This window comes from Schistocerca gregaria, chromosome 5, assembly GCF_023897955.1.
Source record: "Schistocerca gregaria isolate iqSchGreg1 chromosome 5, iqSchGreg1.2, whole genome shotgun sequence".
Lineage (NCBI taxonomy): Eukaryota > Metazoa > Arthropoda > Insecta > Orthoptera > Acrididae > Schistocerca > Schistocerca gregaria.
The window spans coordinates 157,595,092-157,621,691 of NC_064924.1; the positions used below are offsets into that span (position 1 = coordinate 157,595,092).

The 26,600-nt window shown below is 42.8% G+C and overlaps 1 protein-coding gene across 13 annotated transcripts in view; it reads right to left on the reverse strand.

Annotated features, from left to right (window-relative positions):
• The window catches only part of LOC126272805 (protein grainyhead), a 290,734-nt gene extending 273,671 nt beyond the window's left edge, over nucleotides 1–17,063 (reverse strand). For 7 of the 13 annotated variants that reach the window (XM_049975991.1, XM_049975979.1, XM_049975990.1 and 4 more), the window contains exon 1: nucleotides 3,490–3,587. In XM_049975991.1, coding sequence (XP_049831948.1) covers nucleotides 3,490–3,530 — 41 coding nt within the window. In that variant the 5' untranslated portion in view covers nucleotides 3,531–3,587. Of the gene's footprint in view, nucleotides 1–3,489; nucleotides 3,588–12,927; nucleotides 13,340–16,822 lie in introns of those variants that run through there. The other 6 variants (XM_049975983.1, XM_049975987.1, XM_049975982.1 and 3 more) reach the window with 3 other exon arrangements.
• Between the last annotated feature and the right edge of the window lie 9,537 nt (nucleotides 17,064–26,600).

A 26,600-nucleotide genomic window follows, 5' to 3' on the forward strand; every position in this document is an offset into this window, starting at 1 on the left:
TAGCCATTGTGCTCAATAACAACATATATCCTGCCTCAATACTATTCAGGTGTTTTTGATAGTTCATGTGTATTAGAATGTGATGCAGAAAAGTTCAAATACTGTACTAACAGGTTGTTTCCGCTCACATTGTGAAATAACTTTGTCAAAGTTATCTTATGAATGTTTTATAAAATATTTGCAATGTACTGGGTTTTTTTCATGACTTTTGTAAGAGATGGGACACGAGTCTAGCTTTTAAAAAATATTATCATGTTTGTCAGTAATCCACAAATTTAGCAGCGGCTGTATTAATTTTGTAAGGATCTCATGAGTCAAATTATACATAAGCAACAGGAGCGTCCATGACATAGGCATGACTGATTGAGAATCTTGGTCTTCTCGCTTTCCACTGAGCATAATCACAAAAAGGAAACTGTACGTTGTAGAAGCTTATTATTATTTTTCTTCTAATCACATTCAACCGAAGACAAATGAGATGAGAAACTGTTCAGGACGTTGCAGTACGATACAACTTAGAATGAAGCAACAATGCAACTGCTAAATGCATTACGCTGCAAGGAAGTCTTCGCACCTGTAACATTAAAGAAGGCGGAAGAAATGAAAACTAAAATAGTAGTATCCTTCCAGGTGGTAACAGAGTGAAAATTGAAGTTCTGGTGACCAGAGAGCGAATTTATATTAGGAAACGCATCTACACCAATCGGTAAAATGGACTCTGTGTGCAGCGAGAAACAGATCTATTATATGTGGCCATCACTTATACGACAGAAAAACGACACGTCAAGTTGAAATCATTTGATCAATACAATCGTCGCGCCAACAGCGAAACGAAGCCTGTGCGTTACCTTAGTTAATTGGCTGTATATGTACAAAATATTTGTCGCTGATTAAATATAAATGTTATCTAGAAAATCAATCTTAACTCATCAAATATGGTAGAAAAATAAGAAACTGAATAAATTTATGTTGGTTAAATAAAAACGGGTTTTACGTCCACTTTTGAGGAGACATCTAAATTTTGTGCGTCTAGGGCAGGCATTGTCACGATTTCTGCTTTCCTTTGCAGCACAACAGCGGAAACTATACATACTAACTACAAGAGTCAAAGATAAAAATGATTAAGGTTAATTCATATTTACGTTTTTTTTAGCACGTAGGTACCAAATAAATTGACATTTGACCAATCAAAACGAGTTTCAAGCTACATATCTGTACATAATAAATATTAACTAAAAGAAATTTTGAAGCCATTACATTCATTGCCAAAGTTACAAAATAACTGTTTCAATTCCGGCAATTTTTAAATGACAGGCAAAAGTACAATTATTTAAATATTTTATTAATTATCATTCACAGCCCAATGTCAGTAATTCGGACAAGCTTAGGTAAATGAAAATTCCAGCAAAGCTTTTGCTGTTAACTCTTCAAGGCTCATGTACGCGTTGTATTAAAACGACAAAAAACTGCAAATAATGTTCTTCGATTTTTAGTACACAGTACGCTGGTTTCACATTAACTTAATACATGGAAATAAAATACACCGCAATTTTCGCTAACAGTAGCATAACATTTACACAGACGTTTGCAAATTCACTAGAAATAGGGATTGAGTAAAAAAAGACATTTGACAACTGGATGAAAGAACTAGAATAGCAAGTTACTCAAAATAGCCTTGGAAACAGTTTACCGGCACAAAACTTCACCCATATTCGCTCCCAAAGATCCGTTTATGAATGTTATTCGAAACAGAAGAAAGAGAAATTTATTCAATAGCTACAGAGGATTAGAACCGTAATAGTCAAACTGTTTTGTACAGAGGCGCTTCTCATATACGCAGTTAGCAAATTTCCGATTGCGCACTTGTTCATCGTTGATTAAAAATGCACAGAAAATCATGACCATATGAAATGCGTTTGGGAGAAACTACGGCATACTCAACCGATTGCGGTGTCCATCTGGTAAAATCATATTCACTAGCAGTTGTGCCCACTTAGCTGATAAAGTGTTACATTATATGCCGAGAAACAACTTTTTCGGCCTTTTTTATGTAAGCCAAAACGGTGGTTATATCACAATATCCAATATTTATTTCGACAACTTCGAAAAAATATATATCAACATTTTCTTCATTCGCGCGAGAATTTCAGATTAATAAGTTAGCAGCCACAAAAAAAACCTTGCATACACAAAACCGAACCAAAACAACATACATCAGAAAAAAAAGATTGCACAACACTGTAGCTTATAATAATGCACACATCTACTCCCTTTGCAAGAAGAGCTGTTTGCCCTCATGAACACACGATGAAAACATTAAAAAGGCTGATAAGATGATGTTATTGGGGCACATAAGACATAAGTTGTTTCCACAGTAACATAACGTTTCGCGAAACGACGTTAACATAACCTCTGTACCAAACATATGTTAAGATGACAGGAAGCGTAATTAAACTGACGAAGACCTGTGACTTCGTAAAGTTAGCTGTGCTACACCGCAGCATCTCGGCCTGCGGTAGACCATTTCTCCACACAATGAAAGTCGCTTCTCTTCACCCGACAATGTACATTACTACAATAACGACGCCACGTATTGTAGCTGACCGTCTCTTCTAAAACTGACGCAAGAGATACGGAACAGGATTTTCTTCGTAGCATGGGGCCATATTCACTGGTACTTTGGTAAGATGTGAACTATATACGAGGTTCTGAGTTCCGACTAATCTGTTTCGAAATGATTTAATTCGGACAGTTGCGTGCCAAACCCAGCCGTATGGGAGCCACTTTAAACGAGTGAGCGCCTTCACACCACACAGCCTGCCTTATGCCCACGCGCGCACTTACGTAACAGTTTTACGTAACGTTCTTGAGACAGGAGGCGCATCTCCGAAAATTCAGCGCAGAATCTTATAAACAACGTTTCTAAGATAATCTGACCACTTGAGAGGTATCAGAGAACTAAGTAATGTCTTCAGTGAGAAATTTGTTTTTCGTGCTTTACGACTGTTCATGGTCATCAGTGCAACGTGACAAGTGTATCGCGTCATTGGTGCACAGGAATAAACATGCAGTTGCTCGCACTCGACAGCTCAGTATAGTTTGGCATTGACCGGGACAGAACGTTTGAGTCGAGCCACTGACGCGGAGTTCGTGCTGACGCATCGCAACTTCGGACACTCGTACTATGCGCCATTCGATTTTCCACCGCGTTTGCGCGGCTCATTCACACGCACGGACACAAACAGATACGTTAGCCACTGGACGACGTCGGCTCACTGGGACATTCCCACAACCCGCACGACGACCTCATTTGCACAACAATACCGGCCGAGAGCTTTTACGAGCGCTGTCTGTCATTCACAACACGGCCATTCACGGCGCAAATTACTCCCGCAGCCCGAACTGCCGCGTTCGCTGCTCGTAATGCTCTTTTCACGGCACAGGAGGCGGAGGCGCGCGCCGAGTGGCAAGCAGCTCGCCGGCGCGTACCGGTAGTCGATGACGGCAGGGCGTGCGACCACGGCGCTCATGCTGGCTCCGGCGACGTGTTGTGTCCGCGGCCGCGCTCGCGGCCCAACTGACGCCAGCGCCGCCCGCGCTACGCCGCCGCCGCCCTCGCGACCCGCCCATTGGCTGGCCGCCGGCCAGAAGGGGCGGCCCGGCGCGCACCATTGGCCGGCCCGCTAACTGTTTTCCAGCGCGACGCGCATGCGCAAAATTAATCGCGCTGCTCGTTTCCGGGTTGCGTCGCCTGCCGTGCAAATCATCGACGCCAGGACCCTGCCGTCCGCGAGAGTACTATCTACGTCGCATCGCACTCCAGTAGTCAGTCTATCCGAGACGCCAGTTTCCAACGGGTCACATTTCATCGAGACGTGTTGTCTCCTGATTTCTGCACATCAGTCACCGCCAAGTCCCTGGTTCGATTCCTAGCGACCATCGCCGGACTGTTATGCCGTTGAGGTGTCTGCCACGATGTCCACACATTCTCGCGAAGTCGTCAGGGAAAAAATAAATATTATTTTCTATTTATACTAATTACGGTACACAAATTAATGTTGGCCTATGATGACCATGTTCAGGAATTTTCTTTCCATAACTCTGCACGGTTATGGATGTTCGTATGTTTTGCCAAGATGCGCGAGGAATTCACATTCACGACGAAGTATATTTGCAAAGGCTTTGTCGTAAAATATAAATTCCTCGCGCATCTTGGAGCACGTGTCCAGAACTGTACAGAAATATGGCCATCATAGACCGAAATTAATAAGCTGCGGCAAAATTCTATGGTTCTTAACGAAATAAATAAAAAATAACTGTTCTTTGATTACTGTGAATTTTTCCTGCGACTTTGTCGCAACTCGTGAAATTAACATCGACACTACAGACACTCAGAAAAAGGTCCAACAACCGTTAATCCTAGATTACTAAACCCTCGTAAAATTTACGAATGTAGTTGGCATCAATTCGCTGTTCCCGCTAATCTTGCATTGTCAGTATAGAGCGTGAAACAGGACATTTTGTACTTATTTTGTATGCGGCATACCACTGGAGACCTTGTAATTGTAATTAACTAGTGCATAAATTATGACTTCCTTCGAATAAAATATGGAGCAGTACGAGGCTGTACAGTCTCACACCACTATTTAATATATCGGCATTACCGACATTGCAAGGCAATGCGAGCAAGAAAATCTTTTATGAGATATGCTTAGAGTTATTGTCACTAGCTGCAGACGGGGAACGTCCCTGGTTCGATTCGCAAAACAGAACATCTTTTTCTGTTATTAGGATTTCTGTGACGAAGTCCAGTCTGTCTCGTTAGGTCAATGAGATACCTCTTGAACAAATAAACATCGGCATGAGCAATAGAAACCTTGATTAAATGGAACAAGTGGAGCAATGACTAATTGAAGGGTGAGATAAGGATGTAGACCATCAACCTACAAATTTTTTATGGGTATACTGACGAACACTGTGGAAAATGAAGCTTGAAGTTAACATCTAGATGAAGTTAATATCAACAAGGAAGGTACGTCGATAAGGTACTAATCATGGATGATCAGTTAATATACCGACAACGACCAACATTATGCAATACGTCCCTTTTTTTATATGTGGAAGAACTGTCATTTGAAAATATCGCAGTATGATTCAAAATTTGTCACCGTGGGAAGGCAGTCGCCACTGAATGCATTAGATGAATATCAAATGAAGTGTAGCGCTGTACGGACTAAGATACGAGATAATGACAGAAAACATTTTAGAAAGTAATGACTTCTCCAGTACTGATATTCAGTAGCGATCTTAGATAATAAATCAAGAGCAGAGACAAAAAATACAGTCAACGAAAATGAATTTTTAGGAAGGACGATGGGTTATAACCTTAGAAACGAAATGAAGATTAGTGATACAAAGGCCGCATGAAAATATACTTCAGAAACAGGAGCAATTCATAGAAATTCTAGGAACATATTGAAAGAACGACCGATCAGTAAGTAATAAACGTGGGCCACATAGAGTAAATAGTGGTAATTCCACAAAAACATGGCTGGAATGAGAGCAGGAATGGTCTTCAGTCAAGGAAAGAAACACAGAGGTAGTACCAGGGCGAAAGGTTGCACTACGCTGCAAGTAATTCGATACTTATTTGGTCGACGTCTCTCTCAAAGTTGGCACATGTGCGCACCCATACGGACCTCAACACATGGTGTAACAGTCACGTTTGTTTGTAATCACAAGTACATGTCATATTCCATATCAACACACTGTGATAGTTAAGGCTTTGGTTTCACTTTCCGAAACAGCAGGTATCAAAACAACTTCTGACAATCTCGACCTGATTTCTTGCAGTTTACCTTAATCATTTCATCCGAATGGCTGGATAATTCCATAAACACAACCATGTACATACTAGTGTGTTCCGGCTCTATTGACTCACATGTCGACAGGGTGCTCACGTCCAACGTTAACGTTTTCTTCTTTCCATATAAACAACAATCATGTGTTTAATCTGTCTACTGCTGTATATCTTAATCAGTGTCCACTTGGAAGGAAGCTAATGGCGTCCTCCTTAGATTTATCGGCCACATACCCACTAATAAATTCATCAACTTCAAGGGACAGCATATAAAAGACAGGAAAAACAGTAATGAGACCTAGAATGACTATCTTATGCCAACAGCTGCATAGGCTGCATTTAAGCGGCTTTCCATGAGTCCATAGACAATTAGATTTCCTAGAATGATTATATAGAAATATATAAGCGGGATCTTTCTCAAAACGTGTTGTACTTTTACTTTGAAAGAGCTGTTCTTTCAAACAAATATCGCTGGTATCCTATACAGATTTCCAGAATAGATCGTCGCACAGCTTCCCATGACGGAAACCACCGAACGAACAGTCGAAAAGCGTCGGTTCATCCACTTGTTCAATCAAAAAATGTTTCATTTAAATTAACCTACAGCTACATGTTGAACTGCCGTAAACCAAATCGGGTTATAAAATTTGTCCTGATGTAATCTATTTAGAAATTAAGCACTTCATTTCATTTGAGTTTTCCATAGTAATACTGCTGCGGCAAGACAGTGTGATGTAGGTGTAAATTTGTACCAGAATATGGCGATTCAATAAATGCAGCAGAGATCTACTCATGTAATACTCGTTGTTTATGTCCACAAGTAGACGATCAAGGGAAACCTTAAATCACTGGAATTCCTAACATTGTTCGATCTGATTTTCCATCTTGCTTCTTTATTGATCCATTATAGATCCACACGGGTACCGACGTTCGCCACCGAATCACTCGTGTCGTTGAAATAAAGCTGCAGCGTTAGGTTGTTGATCACAGTGAGAAAAATGACAGATCTGGCTGCTCAAAATCTCTTACATTCGACGATAAGATGGTAGAAGAGATAATTTGTAAGCTTATGTTGTTTCTCAGCTAACGACGGTTCCATTATTATTATTATTATTGTTATTTTTATAGCCAAGATCATGCCATTTACTTGTGGTTTTATCCTAATGCCAATAATTGAGCCACACGCTATATCAGCACGGTATAGAATAGGCGTACATTGAGTGTTCTCTTGCTTTCAAGGAGGGAAAATCTCGTACACCATATCTTTGTGTTAAATAAGTATCTGCACAATTTATACCATTAGCTGGCGGCACACACAAAAAAAAAAAAAAAAAAAACCGCTAGCACTACAGGCTTGGGCTGGCTGTGTTCACCGGGTAGCCTACACAGATTGCAGTCAGGCGCACGCAGTGCCCGCAAAACTCATGAGTGAATTTTATAACTAGTTTTTTTGCCTTAACACTGTCCCACGAATCCTAAACCGAGATGATCTCGCACGCCTTCATTCTAGATTCACGATGAACAAATAAATTAAACAAGGTAAATAAATTCCCACAATATACCAATACAACGGGACCAAATAAGCGTCTGCATATCCACACACGTCTCTTTAATTTATTTACAAGCATCAATGAACACACTCTCAAGCGACCATAAAACAATCACAGCATAGCCATCTAATAGAATTAACAACAAACAACCCCCAAGCATACAGAACTACCCTGGAAAAAAGACATGGTAGCTTGTGGGAATGCTAAGAAGGTATTGTCCGAAAAAAAAAATAGTGATGTTGTATAAGCGGCAACAATTTTACAACACTTGATATACGAAAATTATGGGGGACACATAAACAGAGAATGAGATTTCAGTAAACTTCACTATTAAAAGCTTATTCATTTATTGTTCCTATCTGAGATAATGACAAGGAATAGTAATTATTCTCCTTGCTGTCAAAGAACGAATAAGAGAGGCATCATTACTTTGGCCGTGGGCAGTAAATTTTGGTGACAGCAAAAGGGTACTCCCATGTTGTCACAGGATCGGTTAAGAGGCGACAGAACGTGGTGTGGCATTAACGTAAAGTTGTGCAACAGGGTGAGAAATTCCTAAAATCCCATTAAATGACGTATCGTCAGTGACATTGATTATCTGCACACTTCATATCGCGAAGCTAGGGAGGCTATATTTCTCTGGCTAGGAGTCGGCAGCTGCCAGCGGCACTGTACATAGCCTCAAAGCGACTGCTTCGCACGGCTTGTGCTGCCACCTGGCGGAAGGGCGCCGAACACTCGCCACCCTGTTACGTAAAGGCCCGCCCCGGAAGAAACTGCGCGGCTTTGCAACTGCCTGTCATTTCTCGCACAAAAACTTCTTATTGCCCAAACGCCGTAACTACATATCCGAAGATAAATAAAAGAAGAAGGAAGAAACTACGGGACATCATACTTTGAAAACACTAGAAGTGTTGCAATTTTCAAATGAATTGTTCTACAGGCAACGCGAAAGTGGACTTGTAACAGAGACAAGAACATATACTGAACTGAGATGGCAGAGAACAGCGCAAATGGATTAATCGAAGATGTGTCACCTGAGCATGGAGATCAATTTCCTAAATAAAATGTAAGAAAATTTTTAAAAATAATAAAATTTAGTTTTAGACGTGCATAAAAATTTATTTCATGTTTTCTGTCCTAGCATTATTTTGAAAGGCTTGTTGCTGTTGTGATCTTTAGTCCGAAGATTAGTTTGATGCAGCTCTCCACACTGCTCTATTTTGTGCAAGCCTCTTCATCTCCGTATAACTATTGCAGTCTATATCCTTTTGAACGTGTTAATCCCTTGGTCTCCTTCGACAATTTTTACCCCCCCACCTCCACCCCCACACGAAAACACACAAGTCCCACCAATACTAAATTGTTGATACCTTGATATCTCAGAATATGTCCTATCAACTGACCCCTTTGTTTAATTAAATAATGTCACAAACTTCATTTCTCCGCAGATCTTCTCAGTACTTTCTTAATTGTTATATGGTTTACCCACCTGATGTTCTGCATCTTTCTGTAGCATCACACTACGAAAGCTTCTATTCACCTCTTAAATGAACAATTTATCGTCCACGCTTCAATTCCAGACGAGGCTACACTGCAGACAAATACCCACAGAAAAGTTTTGGTTCAAATGGCTCTGAGCACTGTGCGACCTAACTTCTGAGGTCATCCCCTAGAACTTAGAACTAATTAAACCTAACTAATCTAAGGACATCACACACATCCATGTCCGAGGCAGCATTCGAACCTGCGACCGGAGTGGTCGCTCGGCTCGGCTCCAGACTGCAGCGCCTAGAACCGCACGGCCACTCCGGCCGTCAGAAAAGTTTTCCTGACATGGAAATCTAGATTAGATTTTAACAACTTTCTCTTTTTGTAAAAACGCTTTTCTTACCATTGCCAGTCTGCACTGTATATCCTCTCTACTTCGGTCTTCACCAGTTATGTTACTGCCCAAATATCAAAATTCATGTACTACCCTTATTGTCTCGTTTCCTGACCTAATAACCCGAGCATCTCCTGATTTAATTCGACTACATGCCATTACTCTTGTTTCGTTTATGTTAATCTTCATCTTGTATAATTGATCTAAAGCGATTGCCAAACCAGAAAGATTAACTGTATGTGGCGTCACTGACGAAACTCCGATTTACGAATCTTAAGCGTGGTTTCGCGCACTTCATGTAACTTATCAGAAGATAAATATTTATTAAACAAAGACAATTTGCTCGCTGTCGATTAGAAATAAGAAAAAACTACAAAAAATATGTTCTATGACAGCAGAGTAAGGTGAATCATAGCAAAACAGCTCCCGTACCTGCATATTTCCGGCAGCACTATTGTAGCTGTATGGCAGGGCATTAATGGTTCACACGTAAGTGGACAGTCCATTGATTCCTGAATGGCGTCAGTAAATGCTTCTGTTCGTCGTTGGTGAAACAAGGTGGCAAGACAGCCCGCAACAACACCGAAGCGTGCACAATAACAAGCCATCAAACACGTCGCGAAAAGTCAGAAATCGTAGTAACACCCATGCTTATTAGAAGGCAACCACGTCATGGTTTTCACCCGTCTCTTTCATTGTTCTGAACATTCAAACACTGTTATACACATGAGCGGAACGTGCGCTAATTCTCCCCACGCCATCACCACTGTAGTTTCCCTCGCACGTTTTACGAAAAGCTCTACTAGAAAACACCCTAGGCATCTGTTTACATCAACAGGAAGTACATCAAGTAGCGATACATTCCGGACTAGTGACAGTTTTAGTCTGAAGTCGGCCCATTTTTGAAGGCAATCACGGGATCAGGGAATAGCGTTAAAGGCAACAAGGTGATCAAAAACGCAAAAAAAACTGTATTCTATTTAGAAAGATATAAAAAAAATATTCTAGGGAGTTCGGAAACATGTGGTATTTTATCTGTCGAGAATTGTCTTGCTGGCAACGCGATAAAACTGATGACTGAAGTAATACTATAACCATCGCGCTTCGATTAAACGGCTAGAGAGATACTCAGAAACTCATGATACCATCGTCGCAGACAACAGATATGTATTATTGGTTTCCTACTCTGAAGCAGATGTCGCGGTTTTAGGGGAAAAAGACGATGGTCATCCTTTCGCATATGTCTAATCTCGCTGATATTTGGTTTGAGGTCCTTATGAGTATCACATACCAGAACCAGCACATCATCCTAAACTTGTCTCATGGAGTCAGATGACAATGCACAGCAATGTTTGCTTGGTTGTACGGAAACAAGCAATAGATACAACATCCGCGGGTTACAGGAAGTCTAATCGTAATGCACTTGGGTGGTGGTACTTTTTGGTATGGTAAGTGCGCTCTGTTCGCTAGCTTCTCCTGTTTAGGATCAGATGGCCGTCATGAGTGCTTTGAATGAGCAGGGAAGAGACACACAAATGCTCAACAAATAGCAGTGTGATTCAGTACAAGAATGTTGTGACATTACGAAAAGATTTTTCCCTGAAGGTTCCATCTCGCAAGATCAGTGAATAAAGCCGTTACTGCTCGTCATACACATCTCGCGGTTAATGAAAGAACTGAGAAATTTGAAGAAGTATGAACACATGTCAGAGTCCTTTTCATGCGCAGGTACGTAATTATGTTACGAACTGACATTCGTTATGCTGAGATACTCTAAAGCCTCCACCATTTTTCTTTTAAAAAGCTTACATTTGTATCTCGCATCAACGTGATTAGTGTAACGATTTTAAACTGTGTCTCGAACACAGCTTCTCGTAACTTGCCATTAGCACTTTGCGCGCGAAAAGTTTCCCGCCTAAGACCACTAGACCATCTATACTGAATAAATTGCTCATTTATAAGGCTAGAGCTAAGTTTTTCACATGAAACAGCCTGACATGCTAGTGTACTTTATCAAGCCTTTAACAAAAGACTTGTATTCACAACTTCGTGTAACAGAGAAGCTATATATTCTCAACATCGTTGCGATGAACACTAAAACACTGACGTTACCAACGTAACAAACGGGACAATGAATACTTTTAAGGCACACAAGAAATTTGCAATTTTGTGACTTCAGCAGTTATGCGCCAAACCGCAATAAATAAATAAATAAATAAAAAATTTAAAAAAATAAAAAAAATAAAAAAAATTGGGGAAGAAGATACGGAACGAAACTGACTGCTGCTAGCCACTATTTTTAAGCATTTATTTTTATACCACACTACTTTCGAAACCTCTGTCTTCAGTGGAGACATAAACATATTATTTCGTCAAATTTCCATGCTTATGAGGCTTGCTCGTGAGAAAGAGTGACGGTAATTGTGAAAATATTTTTAAGATAAATCATCAACTCCCTCGTCAGTTCACGTTTGACACATCGATAATAACAATACGTAAATATGAGACGGCTGAACGAAAATTTGTGTGTTTCGATGATAAGTGAAGATGTTGTCGCTGAGGATAAGAAAGCTCAAAACTGGTAATGTTTGTTAATAATCATCTGAATAAATGACTCGGCACCTGTTTCGAAATGCCAGTAGCATGTATTGAGACTTGAACAAAAGAATTCGAGATTCTGGAAATGTCTCTGCCTAATACACGGTATCGGCATTGTTGCGACGAGCGCTAGAAAACAGGCGTTACCAAAAATGGTTCAAATGGCTCTGAGCACTATGGAACTTAACAGCTTATGTCATCAGTCCCCTAGAACTTAGAACTACTTAAACCTAACTACCCTAAGGACATCACACATCCATGCCCCAAGCAGGATTCGAACCTGCGACCGTAGCAGTCCCGCTGTTCCGGACTGCAGCGCCTAGAACCGCACGTCCACCGCGGCCGGTTCGGCGTTACCACTTCACACTGACGGAAGCATGTATTTAAAGGGACGATCAGTACGTTTTAGGCAAGGGAGAAATTTGCAATTGTGTGACACAAGCAAATAACCAAAAAACCGATGACGTACTGGACGAATTAAACAACATATAGTCAAATTTTTTGCCATTTGTTGATATACCACACTAGTTTAGTCTTCTCTCCCTTCTTCATTGGAGGAAAATATTTTACGTCTATAAATTTCGATTTTTGTGTTACTGTATCTTGGAAAAGAGCGACAATGATTGTAATGGATTTTTTTGATACAACACATTTTGATCGTCACTTGTGTCGTTGATGACGGTATGCAATACACAGACGTGAAATGGCAGCACAAAAATGTAAATTTTCCGATATTATATATACGTATACCTACTGAAGATCAGAGAGCTCAATTTTTATTGGTCATCTAAGTAAATGCCTAAAAACGTTAAAATTAGTCGATTTCACATCTAGTCACGTGGCGTTTCTAGTTACGCAGCGATTCACACACGTTAGGGATACAGTATCGAGCCTGCTGGAAACACAAGAACGCACTTCGTCCGTCACATAGGATCGGCAAATAATTTACACAGTGGCTCTTCTGTGCTGCACGTGTCGACACACGGAAAACGATTCGATGTCGACGGCTGGCAGTCCCCGGCGCCACGACTTACCACAGGTGGCGGTACAGATGGTTGGGGTACATGGCGGGCAGGCTGTGAGCTCAGCGGTCTACAGAGCGGTGGTCAGCCGCGTGCGCCCGAGTCCATGTCGCCGCCGGGCCGCCGGCGCACTCGCTGTATCGCCCCGTGCTCCGGGCTCCGCTCGCATTCGCAGCACACAAACACTCGCACCGGAAATCGTTCGCACTGGTCACTCGCGGGTCCGACTCGTGTTCCGGCTGAAACGCGCACTCGCCCACGTGTTGCTGCTCCGGTGGTCACTGAAGAGACTGCGCGGTCCGGCCGAGTGGTGTGCCGTCACGTGGACGCGAGTGGATGAGGTGCGTACGCGGAAGTGCGTGTCGCCGGGTGCGTGTCCACGTGAGCGCCGGCAGAGCGTGTGACTCGGCTGGTTGTGGGGCTTGGACTGGCCCCGCTAGCCCGGCCGGCGCCGCTACGTGCGGTCGGCAGGGGGGCGAGAGGGGGGGGGGGGGGGGGGACCTACCTGGGGGTCACCGCGGCCCGGCCAGCGGCGACACCACCCTATTCACTCTGCTCCCCCCCCCCCCCCCTCCTCGCCCGACCCGTGTCCATCGTCTTCTCTAACCAACCCCCACCTCCTCCGTATTGCCTCCCTCCTGTCTCCACTTCCTACTCTGCGGCGCGCGATATCACTGACGTCGACCGGCCGGCAAAAACACAGCGGCGCATAAATTACCACTTGTCACGATGGGCATTCGCCCCCCCCCCCCATCATACCCCACCAAGCCGCACTATGCGAGGAAATAGCCGCTGCACCCCTTGTTGCATGCTACTGGGGCCGGGGGGAGGGAAGAAGCCGGGAAAACCCACGTCGGTTCATCCACAGCCTGGAAGCGGAGACCATCAGGAATCACATTCATCCCTCTAAGAAGCGCCGCTTCTCTACAGAGCCCTGATCACTACCAGCGGAAATGAAGCTATAAGCAGCAGCCCCAACTCTTCCATTCCCCTATCTTTTATATCTCCTTTCCTTACCTATGAAGTCTTAAACATCGCTATTATAAATTACGAACAACTTCAGTTCGAAATACCACATAGATAATATTGTGGGGAAGGCGAGCCAAAGGTTGCGTTTCATTGGCAGGAAACTTAGAAGATGCAACAAGTCCAGTAAAGAGATAGCTTACACTACACTCGTTCGTCCTCTGTTAGAATATAGTTGCGCGGTGTGAAAGTCTTCAAAAAAATGGTTCAAATGGCTCTGAGCACTATGGGACTTAACATATGAGGTCATCAGTCCCCTAGAACTTAGAACTACTTAAACCTAACTAACCGAAGGACATCACACACATCCGTGCCCGAGGCAGGATTCGAACCTGTGACCGTAGCAGTCGCGCGGTTCCGGACTGAAGCGCTTAGAACCGCTCGGCAGTCGTCGCCGGCGTGGGACCCTTACCAGGTGGGATTGACGGAGGACATCGAAAGGGTGCAAAAAAGGGCAGCTCGTTTTGTATTATCACGTTATAGGGGAGAGAGTGTGGCAGATATGATACGCTAGTTGGGATGGAAGTCATTAAAGCAAAGACGTTTTTCGTCGCGGCGAGATCTATTTACGAAATTTCAGTCATCAACTTTCTCTTCCAAATACGAAAATATTTTGTTGCGCCCAACCTACATAGGTAGGAATGATCATCAAAATAAAATAAGAGAAATCAGAGCTAGAATAGAAAGGTTTAGGTGTTCGTTTTTCCCGCGCGCTGTTCGGGAGTGGAATGGTATGAGTGTGGTTCGATGAACCCTGTGCCAAGCACTTAAATGTGAATTGCAGAGTAATCATGTAGATGTAGAAATGTAACAGGAATGACTAGCGTAGTTGACGACGACTTTGCAGAATCAACCCACTATTTCTGCGTAAGTTTCCCAATAGTAGGAGTGTTATCTGTCACTTACCACTTCTCTCTGTGGCGGTATTCGTTACATTTAAAAAGGTCGAGCTTCTCGGTGGTTCGGAGTCGGTGTTAAACCGTACATCGTCCAGGAAGGGCCTGGGGGAGTTCATTAGTCGGAGGCAGGTAACGGCATACTGCCTCCTAGCACAGCACTGTGGAGTTGAAACGAACCTTCTTGCTGATGACAACTTTGCCTTAGGCAGTTTAGAAACTAAATCCAGAAGACAACACACATTTCTCATAAAAGTTTAAGTAATTCTCCCATGACAATGCGTGTAACAGTCCACAAAAGAAATTTCACTCCTATCAAGAAAATCTGAGGCAACGTTGTGATAAAGGTATGAATGTCATCGTAACCGGTGAATAAAACTTATTCCTTAACATTGCAGTTGGATGACGTAAATATTTCCATGTGAAATTTAACTCCGTAACTAAATAGGTAGTTCCAGAAATGTGAACAATACCATACATAATTATTTTGAATGTTGTGGTGTTCCTTCCTCGCTGTCACGTATCTTCTCCTCCTGACACGATGCTTGTTGCGTACACATTACCTAAGAACGGCAAAGCAGATTTCGTTAAAGTTTCCGGGCGTGGCATAATTGATAGAAGATTCCACCCTTCTAAACATAAATTTCGGCGCCTAACCTATTAGTACTTGTTCGGCGCTGCAAACTCAGCCTCAGGTGTGAAAACACTGCTCGCATCACCAAACAAGGGTGAATGGATTTTTATTGGAAATATTATTAGAATAATGTGTGAACTCGTTAGCGCATCAGTACCATACGAAATACGTTTGTCAAGAACGGATGGTGTTAAAAACACTGCCGAGGCCTTTGAAGACGGGAGTATTATTGACGGATGGAGCAGGAACCATCTCGACGTTCACCTCGAGTGAAACCGCAGACAGCCTAAAGCAACACTGTTGTGTCCGGATTATGTTCAAATGGCTCTGAGCACTATGGAACTTTACATCTGAGGTCATCAGTCCCCTAGAACTCAGAACTACTTAAAGCTAACTAACATAAGGACGACACACACATCCGTGCCCGAGGCCGGATTCGAACATGCGACCGTAGCTGTCGCGCGGTTCCGTATTATGTCTTAAATATTACAACATTTCGTTAGGTCATTACCCGAACATCGATATGAGTCAGTAAATCGCCCAGAACATTGTGACGAAAAGCAGAAAATATTCGCAGGTAATAGAACGTACTAGCTCACCCGCCATTGTTATGATACGGTCTGAAGTATTGTTACAACTCCCCAAAAATTCTAATGTCGTTTAGAAATTCTTCTTCGCTGACAAAGTTTCTCAGACAATTGCACAGTTTTAGCGGTACGAATTCCACTGGTGGATCCGACAGCATTGTTGTATTCGGTGCTGTGAACACATTAGGATTGATACCACATTTCGTATGCTTCATATCCAGTATAAAAAGTGAACGTAGCAACGCGTAAATGTATGTAAATTACGTAAGGACAATGTAAACCAAGCTTCGGTCGAAGCTGTGATAGAGTGACAATGTGTCTCGGCATGTGACATGTCAGTTGTGGCGGTCAGCGAAACGGCTTAACAAACCATTTATAGTTGCATATCTGTCGGTGTTTTTGCGACTCTGCCCACGTATTACTGAGCTTCCAAAATATACAGGGATTTTTTTTTTTTACGAAAATCAGACTTGCGCTGTAGTAAACCACGTGGACTGAATGAAAAGTATTGCAGTATTTCTTCTGACATCTGCCAACACCTGTAGTCAGTTTCTGATAAATTTGTTCTCGTACTCGGACGCGTGGTCGCGAGTCATCGCGGGAAGAGGAGCGCCGGTGCGATAGTAACAAACGTCGAAGTAGCGCGACTCGGAGTCCTTCTGGAAAACGCAGGCAGGAAACACACAAAATCTCATTCAAGCTGAGGGCTCATCATGCTAGGTTTTTATTTCAGGGGAGGAGATGGCTAAATTGCGTGCAGGTACCTGACACTGGCGTGTTTTGCCGGCTACTCCGCACCGGCTCGAAACGTGACAGAGTGGGGGAACACAAACTTCCTCCTGTGGCACTGCAGTCTCGATCACCGGTTAGCACTGTCAGGCAGGCGGCACATACACAAACACACACTGCGCGCGTGCGGGACGGACGCCGGCGTCGCGTCACGTTGTTGTGTTGCGGTCAGCCTCCGGCGGTCCAGACGTGTCAGGAGCGATGCGCGCAGCGACGGAAGCGCTTGCGCACTGAGGGCCAGGCGCGAGGTGCGCGCCGACCCGGGCCCCCGTGCTGCCGCCTGGCGGCGCGCGAGCCCAAACTTCACCCCCCACCACCGCCGCCGCGGCCAGTCTGGACACGGTTGACACTGGGCGGGCGAGTTAACTGTAAGCCGGCCGCTCCCTCCGCTATCTGTCGCGAGTCTTCCGCCATAGGCAGTTGGCCGCTGCTTCCTATCCCCTAGCAGGACACTGCACACAGTGATCGGTTTTACACCTGCTCTAGCATGCGCGGATCTAAGGGGGGTGGAGCAGGTCACGGACCCCATCACCTCCACAAAAAAAAAAATCATGTAAAAAACGATAATACAGGGTGTCCGAAAAGTTTTTCCCTGATTACATAAATCGATAACTCAGGCTAGATGTAAGATACGAATATGAAACTGGTGTCTAATTGTTTACAAACTATCTTTTTTTTTTTTACACTAGTAAACTTCCCCCCCCCCCCCCCCCCCCCATGAACCATGGACCATGCCGTTGGTGGGGAGGCTTGCGTGCCTCAACGATAGCCGAACCTTAGGTGCAACCACAACGGAGGGGTCTCTGTTGAGAGGCCAGACAAGCGTGTGGTTCCTGAAGAGGGGCAGCAGCCTTTTCAGTAGTTGCAGGGGCAACAGTCTGGATGATTGACTGATGTGGCCTTGTAACATTAACCAAAACAGCCTTGCTGTTGTGGTACTGCGAACGGCTGAAAGCAAGGGGGAAACTACAGCCGTAATTTTTCCCGGCGGCATGCAGCTTTGCTGTATGGCATGGAGAGCTACATCAAACCAGTCTCAGGACTGAAGACCACAACAATAACAACAACAACAGTAAACTTCCACAGTAGCATCCTTGGTAGCACGTAGCACATCTAGGCGATATTCAGTTTCCTTCCACACATTAGCCAGCATCACTGGAGTGATCGATTCAATGTGTAAGTAGGCTGTTTAGGTTTTTTTATTGGTAGCGCCGCCGTCACGTAGCGCTCTGTATGAAAATCACTGGCTGTGCCGTGTGCAGTCTGTGGCTGGTTGGCATTGTTGTAATACTCGCCATTGTAGTGTTGGGCGGCTGGATGTTAACAGCGCGTAGCGTTGCGCAGTTGGAGGTGAGCCGCCAGCAGTGGTGGACGTGGGGAGAGAGATGGCGGAGTTTTGAAATTTGTAAGAATTGGTGTCATGAAATGATATATATATATATATATATTGACTATTAAGGTAAACACATTGTTTGTTCTCTATTAAAATCTTTCATTTGCTAACTGTGCCTCAGTAGTTAGTGACTTCCGTAGTTTGAATCTTTTAGTTAGCTGGCGGTAGTGGTGCTCGCTGTATTGCAGTAGTTCGAGTAACGAAGATTTTTGTGAGGTAAGTGATTTGTGAAACATATAGGTTCATGTTAGTCAGGGCCATTCTTTCGTAGGGATTTTTGGAAGTCAGATTGCGTTGCGCTAAAAAATATTGTGTTTCAGTTTAAGCACAGTCTTGTATAATATTTTCTAAGGGGACGTTTCAAGTGACTGTGGTTATCCGTTGCCGCAGGGTTTCAAGATTTGGTACATGTGTGCGGTAGACCTCATCCTTGACATAACCCCATAAAAAGAAGTCTAATGTGGTTATGTCAGGAGAGCGTGGAGGCCATACCGTTGGCCCATCACGACCAATTCATCGCCCAGGAAAGGTCATGTCGAGATAGGCACAGACGTCCAAACCCCAATGAGGCGGTGCACCGTCTTGCTGAAACAAGACATCAGGGTGATACTGAAGCAGCTGAGGAATAGCATACAGTTGCAACATGTCCAGATACACTGCAGATGTGATGGTAGCCTCAGCGAAGAAGATGGCCCGATAATTCGATCTTGCAATAGCGCGCACAAAACATTCACCTTTGGGCTGCCTCTGGTGAGCTCCATGACCTCGCCAGGGGGTTGTGAACCCCAAATGCGCACATTATGGCGATTCACTACTCCACTGACAAAAAAGGTGGCTTCGTCGGAAAAGGCAATTCGTCTGAGATAACCATCATCGTCCTCAATACGTGACAGCATTTCGACCGCAAAGTCATATCGACGTGCACTGTCATTAGGCAACAATGGTAGTGGAAGTTTACTGATGTGTGAAAAAAAAACTTTGATAGTTTGTAAACAATTAGACACCAGTTTCATATTTGTATTGTACTTCTAGCCTGAGTTATCAATTTACGTAATCAGGGAAAGACTTTTCGGACACACTGTATATTCCAAAGTATACAAATTTCTCAGAGATCACATGGAGGATGAAGTAGCATAAAAACTAAGGAGTCCGAGAACGGCAACAAACATTAGATAATTACAAGCTCCGTTTCAATCTCTTGCCTACGTGGATGATTTGCGTCCTCACCGCCAGGTAAAGGCACCGATTCACAGCTGATCGAACCTGCTTCCGACAGCAACACCGATACAGTGAGTCCAAATATAAGACGGTTAAACCAAAGGACCCTGAATACGCCGAGGCAGAAAGGGATGGAACACCACCCACAAAGCGAAAAATTACAGAAAGACTGAACGTCAAACTGGTGAGAGTTCAATTTTTTTACATTTTGCCGTTGGAATAAAGAACAACAGCCATCAGCTTCAAATTTTTCGGAAGCCTACACAACACACACTACCATCCGCAGTTCCTCGTGTCACCCCACACACTAGCATTCCGGCATGTGATCAACAGAGCGATCCAACTACCACTATTTTATTGCCTGAGCCTTGTCCGGCAGCCATCGTTAATCGGATTTGGCATGTTAATTGTTAAGGGATGGCCGGATGCACTTCCTGCCGCCATCCTGTAACCCCCCCTCCCCCTCTGGGGACGGAATTAGTGTAATTGAGGCGAAACATGGAGACCAGCCCAGTATTTACCAAGCAGGATGTGGAAAACCGCCTAAAAACCAAATCGAGGCTGGCCGGCACATAGGACCTCGTCGTTAATCGGCCTGGCGGATTCGATCCGAGGCTGGCGCGGCTACCCGAGCCCAGGAAGCAGTGCGTTAGCGCGCTCGGCTACCCTGAAGGGTTAGCGATGCAACTACCACTCTCTGAAGATAAATGAGAACAAGAAATTGAAATAATAAAACAAACAGCCATTGCAAATAGTGACACCCTAAAACACTCAACAAAGGCAAAACAGTCACATCACTGCCAATGACCTTGAACGTTGGTAACACCGGTTCTCTCCCGAGCACCGAAGTTAAACAACGTTGGGCCCGGCTAATACTTGGATGGGTGACCGCTCGGGGAAAACCAGGTGCCGTTGGTTTACAGGACACGCGAAGTCTCTTCAGTGGCATCGAATTGCATGACTTGCACTAGACCGTTGTGCCACATAACATTTATTTATCTCGTCACAAGACACAAAATGAAACTAACGATTTCCACACAATCTCGTTTATAGGTAGTATTTCATGTCAAATTGCCAATGTTTTCGTACGGAAAGAATAAACATACCTTTTACCCAACAAGACTTGTTAGAAGTAATTTCACAACAGCAACACAAATCGACTTCATCATATGGGTATGTACAAATTTCAATGTTTGGACTGTGTTTTAAGAATACATGACATCACTAAAAAACACAGCACGCATCAGCAATAGCCATCCACCTACATGAAACAAAACACTATATAAACAACACAAATATAACCATTATATACATCCGACGTAAAGGCAAAAAACCAGACATTCTTGAAACGCTCCAACTACACAAAAACCAAAGGAGACGACCTCAGTCTATTCTAAATGACAAAAATGACAATATTTACAGTAGTATCATCTCTGTTTTCAGCAACACCCTAAATTATTAAATGTGCGATGCAAGCACACACGCACACGAAAACACACACACACTATTAGTTTGTCACTATAACATTCCTAAATGAACAATGGAATGGCCTCATTTACATACATGTAATAACAGCAACAGGTTGTACTCCTCGTCAGCTTGAAACTATATGACCATCAACTAAAGCATAAATTGTGAATCTATCTGCATATTGTTAAAGCATTAACCAATGTGTTATTCCAACCCATACTTAGTCATTACAAGTAACAGATACTGTATAATCTTAAGCACCTCCTACTCCAGAAAAGTTTCTCTCCTCCATTTACTCTTTTCACCCTGTATCTGAATCCCCCTCCCTCCCTTCCCCCCGCTCTCTCTCTCTCCGTCTCCCCCTCTTCCTCTTCCTCCATCCTTTCATCCCTATCTCTGAATCCCAGCCGAAATAGTCATTTATACAAGATTTTATCACTATTGGCAACATAATTATTGTACTTAAAATCTGCAACATGACACCAGATTATATAAACGAGCATGAAATTCAAGCTATATAAACTTCACAGTAAAAGATTTGTACTCCCCTTGAAATAATGAGCAACTCAAACAAGGAGTTTACAGTCATTTAGAACTTATTACAAATAATGTTGTTATGATATATATTCTTTGTATGTCCAGACAGTGTTTCTGTTTTGCTGTAAGTTCTTTGCGCCTAGTAGTTTTCAGATTAAATCTTTATTTACAAAATATGACAGTTTACATGCGAAGTGTTACGATAGAGAAAGGAGCCTGTGGCCACTGGACGTATTCTATCTTACTTTTTTTATTTTCGTCTTCAGATATACGTTTAATTTTTAGTCAAAAAAACCTCCTCAAAACCACGTTCTGAAATAGTGTTTTGTTTCTCCACTGAACAATGCCACAAGTTATCACAAAATCGTAGAACAACAAGCATATGTCACACTAACTCATGATGATGGAGGTTTAAACCTTCGAAACGCGTTGTGGAAATAAATAAATCAGTGCCTGGTAACAAAAAACTTCTTGTTTCATTCGATGTCAATAAAGAACAACCTAAAATATTGCCATTTACAGATCGACTGACTTAGGGATACTAGTAGGTTGCAATGATAGATGTAAACAGTATTCCCTTAGGCACGATCTACACGCCTGTGATCGTAATCGTAACGAAACGTTGATAACGGTGAACGCACACTTTGATTTTACGGCCTGAAAATTTTGAAACTGTTAAATCTGTGAGAGAGTTTTGGTCCTGTAGTTATTAAATGAGTTGCGTGATGCATACTTCTGAAAGTTTTGGACGAACAGTTTCCAGCTACAGTTTCCAGCTGCTGTACCTCTCGGAGTTTGCTGTAGTTCTCGGAACTGGAATTTGTTGAAAGTTATGCTAGAGCGATATACTGCATTTATTATTATATAAAATAATTCATGTTATTAGAATCGCAGGTATCTGTGGCATATTGAAAGTGATGATGACGGAGTTATATACGGGGGGAAGAGGTGAAGGTTGATGGGGTAGGGTTGGAAAAGGAAGAGGAAGTAAAGCTATGACCCCCCTCTCCTTCAAAACCGTCTCCTGAATTTGCGCCTGTGCACAAGTACGTAGTCCATCGTTTACTGCCCCATCCTTGTCCGTCTGTTGCCAGCTCATCAGTTGTTACTTTTCTATTCTGTGACACTGCTCTTTGCCAGTAACTAAACCAATTTTGATTGTTGGTCATATGGATGTCTTCCTGTATTCCTTAACCTTCCCTAGTGACACAATCTCATCCATACTTCCCTATTATCCACCATCTTGACAATGAGAGTCTTGTAGACTCATCAATACGAGCGAGCGCATGCTGACGTACACACACACACACACACACACACACACACACACACAGACACGCGCGCGTACATAAAACACAGGTTCAGGTAATTACAGATGACATCTGAAAATATAAAACAATGAGCCTCGCAAGCAAACACTTGTAAAATCTAATAATTGCGGTATCAAAAAAGCAGAAATAGATCTCACACAGAACAAATGTTGCTAATAAGCAAGGAAAAAAGTGAAAGTGATAAATTTCGAAATCTGGCTATATATGCTCGGAAATTTTTTGTAAGAGATGGCAACCCCAATCATATATGTAAAAAAATCAAAGTCGTTTATAAACAAAAGCTAACATTTATAAACAAACGCCAAAAAAGACTACCGAATCAACTTTGACCTGTTTCCATCTTCAGTTGACGAAAGGAAGTATGACTTTAAAACTGTGGTCTTTGACCTAGTTTGAAGCTACTTATAGACTCTTGCTAAGACCGTGTTGCAGAAACAGATGTACACTTCACATGTTCAGTTGACTCCGCGAGATCTAACTCCACAAATTAAAATTTAATATACCTTTCACACAAATCAATTATAATTCTGAGGAAATCCTCAACGATACTATTTGTTTTTTTTACATATTTTAGTTGTGCTTCCCTGGCGATTCCGATTTCACTTTTCTCTTAATAATAATAAAAAGGCCTTAAGGGTGTTACAGAGCAGGAGAAATTTCGACGCAGGCGGCTTTGAGGTGAGCAGTTTTTAATGACACTAGGAGTTTGATTTCTAATGACGGCCGTACCAATTGGTTAATACGATTTTTGCATGTTAGTAACGTTCTACTGAACTCTCCTTCACCAATTAGTAATTGTGTGATAGCTGATCACAGTCTGCTACACTCAATGAGACAATACCATACCACAGCGTATTTTGGCTACCATCAGACTTATTGGATCGTTATCGTCAAGTTGTGAATACGTATTGAAATTCACTCCAAGCGCGAACAGTTTCAAATAAATGAAGTACAGCCTCTGTTTACTGAATTTAAATATGTGCTGTAGGAAAGTTTATGCAGTCCTCCCGGGTGGCTCAATGTTTGTGTGTATCCAGAACGACATCCTTCCATCGTCAGCCACCTTGCGACTTATCACTATCACGTTGTCCCTTTCTGGCCCTTAGCAAATGGGAAGCAGGAAAAATGACTGTGAATAAACCATAATAAGAGCTCTAATTTCTCTCACTGGTTCGTCATGATCGTTGTTCGATGTGTGCTTGTGGGGACGTAATATGGAGCTTGGCTCTCCAGAAATGTGCATTTGAGGACTTTAGTAGTAAGCAGTGTGTGATTTTACGCTAGATGCTTTGCGGAAATTGTCGGCTAGATGGGCCACAGGATCTTACTAAATGGACCTGGATGAAAAATGCATCTTTTCTTTAAATCCAATTAGCAAGGGATTGTGGCTGAGTGCCCGCACTCAAGATGAGGTAGAACTTGGGATTTATGAGAGAAATTCATCGCGGACGAATTTACACATCCTTTGGATATTTCCGATGGCTGACACTCTGGCACATGGCTTTCTAAAGGCAAGATCTCTAATGTAATGGTTACAATTTAAATCTCTTCGAACACACACTTGACGGTTGGGACTCTAGAGATTTATCGCAGATTGTGCATTCAAACGATTTCGGAACGCTTCACCTATTTTCGAACATTTCATTAATTTATGCTGCCAGTCTTTGAACCACACGCTGATCTCGATCAAGCCTTCCTGCATTTCGTAACAGATCGTGAGCTCATACGTACTACTGCACCGTCTGCGACAGGCTCTTACAGCACGTACGGAGTGTTTCAAAGACTTTGTATTAAACTTCTAGGAACAACGTAGTTAGGAACAACGTTTACTACAGTCAAAGTTTCGTTGACACTTCACGCCCCCACACCTAGCGTATCTGTCCAAAACGCGAGTCACTATCAACTGTCTTGTACACCCACTAACGAAGGCGCTAAAGAGAGGTCTGGATTTAATCTAGGACACTGGAACACAGTCTTGCGGTCTGCCATCATCATGAAACATAGGATTCACACACCCATTAGGCACTTGCACTCAACAGATAAATTTAATATACAATTCTTATACATCGTGTGTATACAGGAAGAAAACCGCGTTCGAGGCATCTGAACAACCACTGTTGCGACAGAAAAACACCCCGCCCCGCCTAAAATCACACACGCCTGCAGTGAAGAAATGATAGGAATAGTCGTGTGGCGGGTATTTTTCTGTAACAGTGGTTTGGGCAGTTGTCGGTAATGTCCGAAGCACGATGAGTTAACCCAGTCTAGTGTTATTCTTGGGCGGGAATATTTGTTCATTGTGGATCAGAGCGTTATAGCCCTGTTTAAATTAGTTGGCGTTTGACAGCGAGCTGTCTGGAGTACTCTCGCCACCAACACGCCAATGAGAGCTGCATCGCCACTGTTGGCTCCTTCTGTATTGCCACTTCAGCTGGGCAATGTGTTGAGCCAGCCACTTCTCGAACAGAAAACGTTTTCGAGCGCGAAAAAAACGCTTGAAGGAAAAAAAATCAAAATTCAAATTGTTGACGAACTTTGAGCTCTACATAAATGTATCACAATTTCAGAATTTTTACGTGATTTTTGTTGGCAATAGAGACTTTAAAATTCATATTTGTTACGAGTCGAATACGGACAAAATTTAGAGTAAATGTGTTACCTTCCGGAGCTTATACGTAGCAAACGAAATGCAAAACTGATCCGTGGAAAGATTCTTTTCCGAGCGAAGTATACTGGTACCGACTGAAAAAAAGGTATTTCACTGAGCAAAGCAATTTGAGAAACGAGATGGTAAGATTAAAAATGTTCCCCAGGTGCAAAATTTTGCTCTTTTACACATAAATTAAAGTAACTGCGGATCTAATAATTTCTTCTTTTTTTTTAATTTTCGTCGGGCTAGCATGGAACTTTATATTAGGCGCGCACAAGAACTGGCATACTTTATGCTTGCAACAAGTAATACTTCTAATTTACTTCGACGTGGTTGCATTTTGGATCACTGTACGTACTTAAATAATTTTAGATGAAATTGTGTAATTTTGGAAACTATCATGGGAATTAAATATTGTCAATACAACAACTATGTGCATAACCCGGACATGAGTAACTATACTTACGACGTGATTTCATGGTGACTAGTCTAGGTTTCTCCTGACCCTGTTTTGCATTCTTTGGACGACATTGCGTGCCTCAACAAGGGCACCGCACGATGTTTCCAGATATTTGATGAGGGCAATTATTTGATGAGGGCAATTATTTGATGAGGGCAATTATTTGCTGGGACGTCGCAGGTACCCAAACCATATAATATTCAGCCAGTCTGAAGATGCCTGTATCAGGAAAAACACGTCACTGGCAGATAAATAATAAATGCAACGAAGATTGATTGTTCTTCATAAGAGTATGTTGCTGAAATGACCCGCCAGGACAGTTACGTGTGTTAGCACGGTGACTCCGGGATTCGGGGAGGCATGTCGTTCCGGGATCAGAACTGCCCGGGATATTAACTACGATGCCGGTACTGTGGCGATCATGAATGTCGTATATAGGAGGTGCCCCACATCCGACTAGATGAATACTTATGTAGTACCCGAGTCCTGTCCCTGCTAAACGATTCGGAAACATTTCGAACATGTCCTCACATTTTCACTTGGGATAACACGCATACAGATAACGTACACATTTTCCGTCTCAGGGGAAACTGGTGGGGACAAGAAGAGCATCTGGGCACCCTCTACTATTCGCCAAATTCAGATTAACATGCCAACCCTGTGAGGACATGGGATAAGGCCATGAAACAGGAGA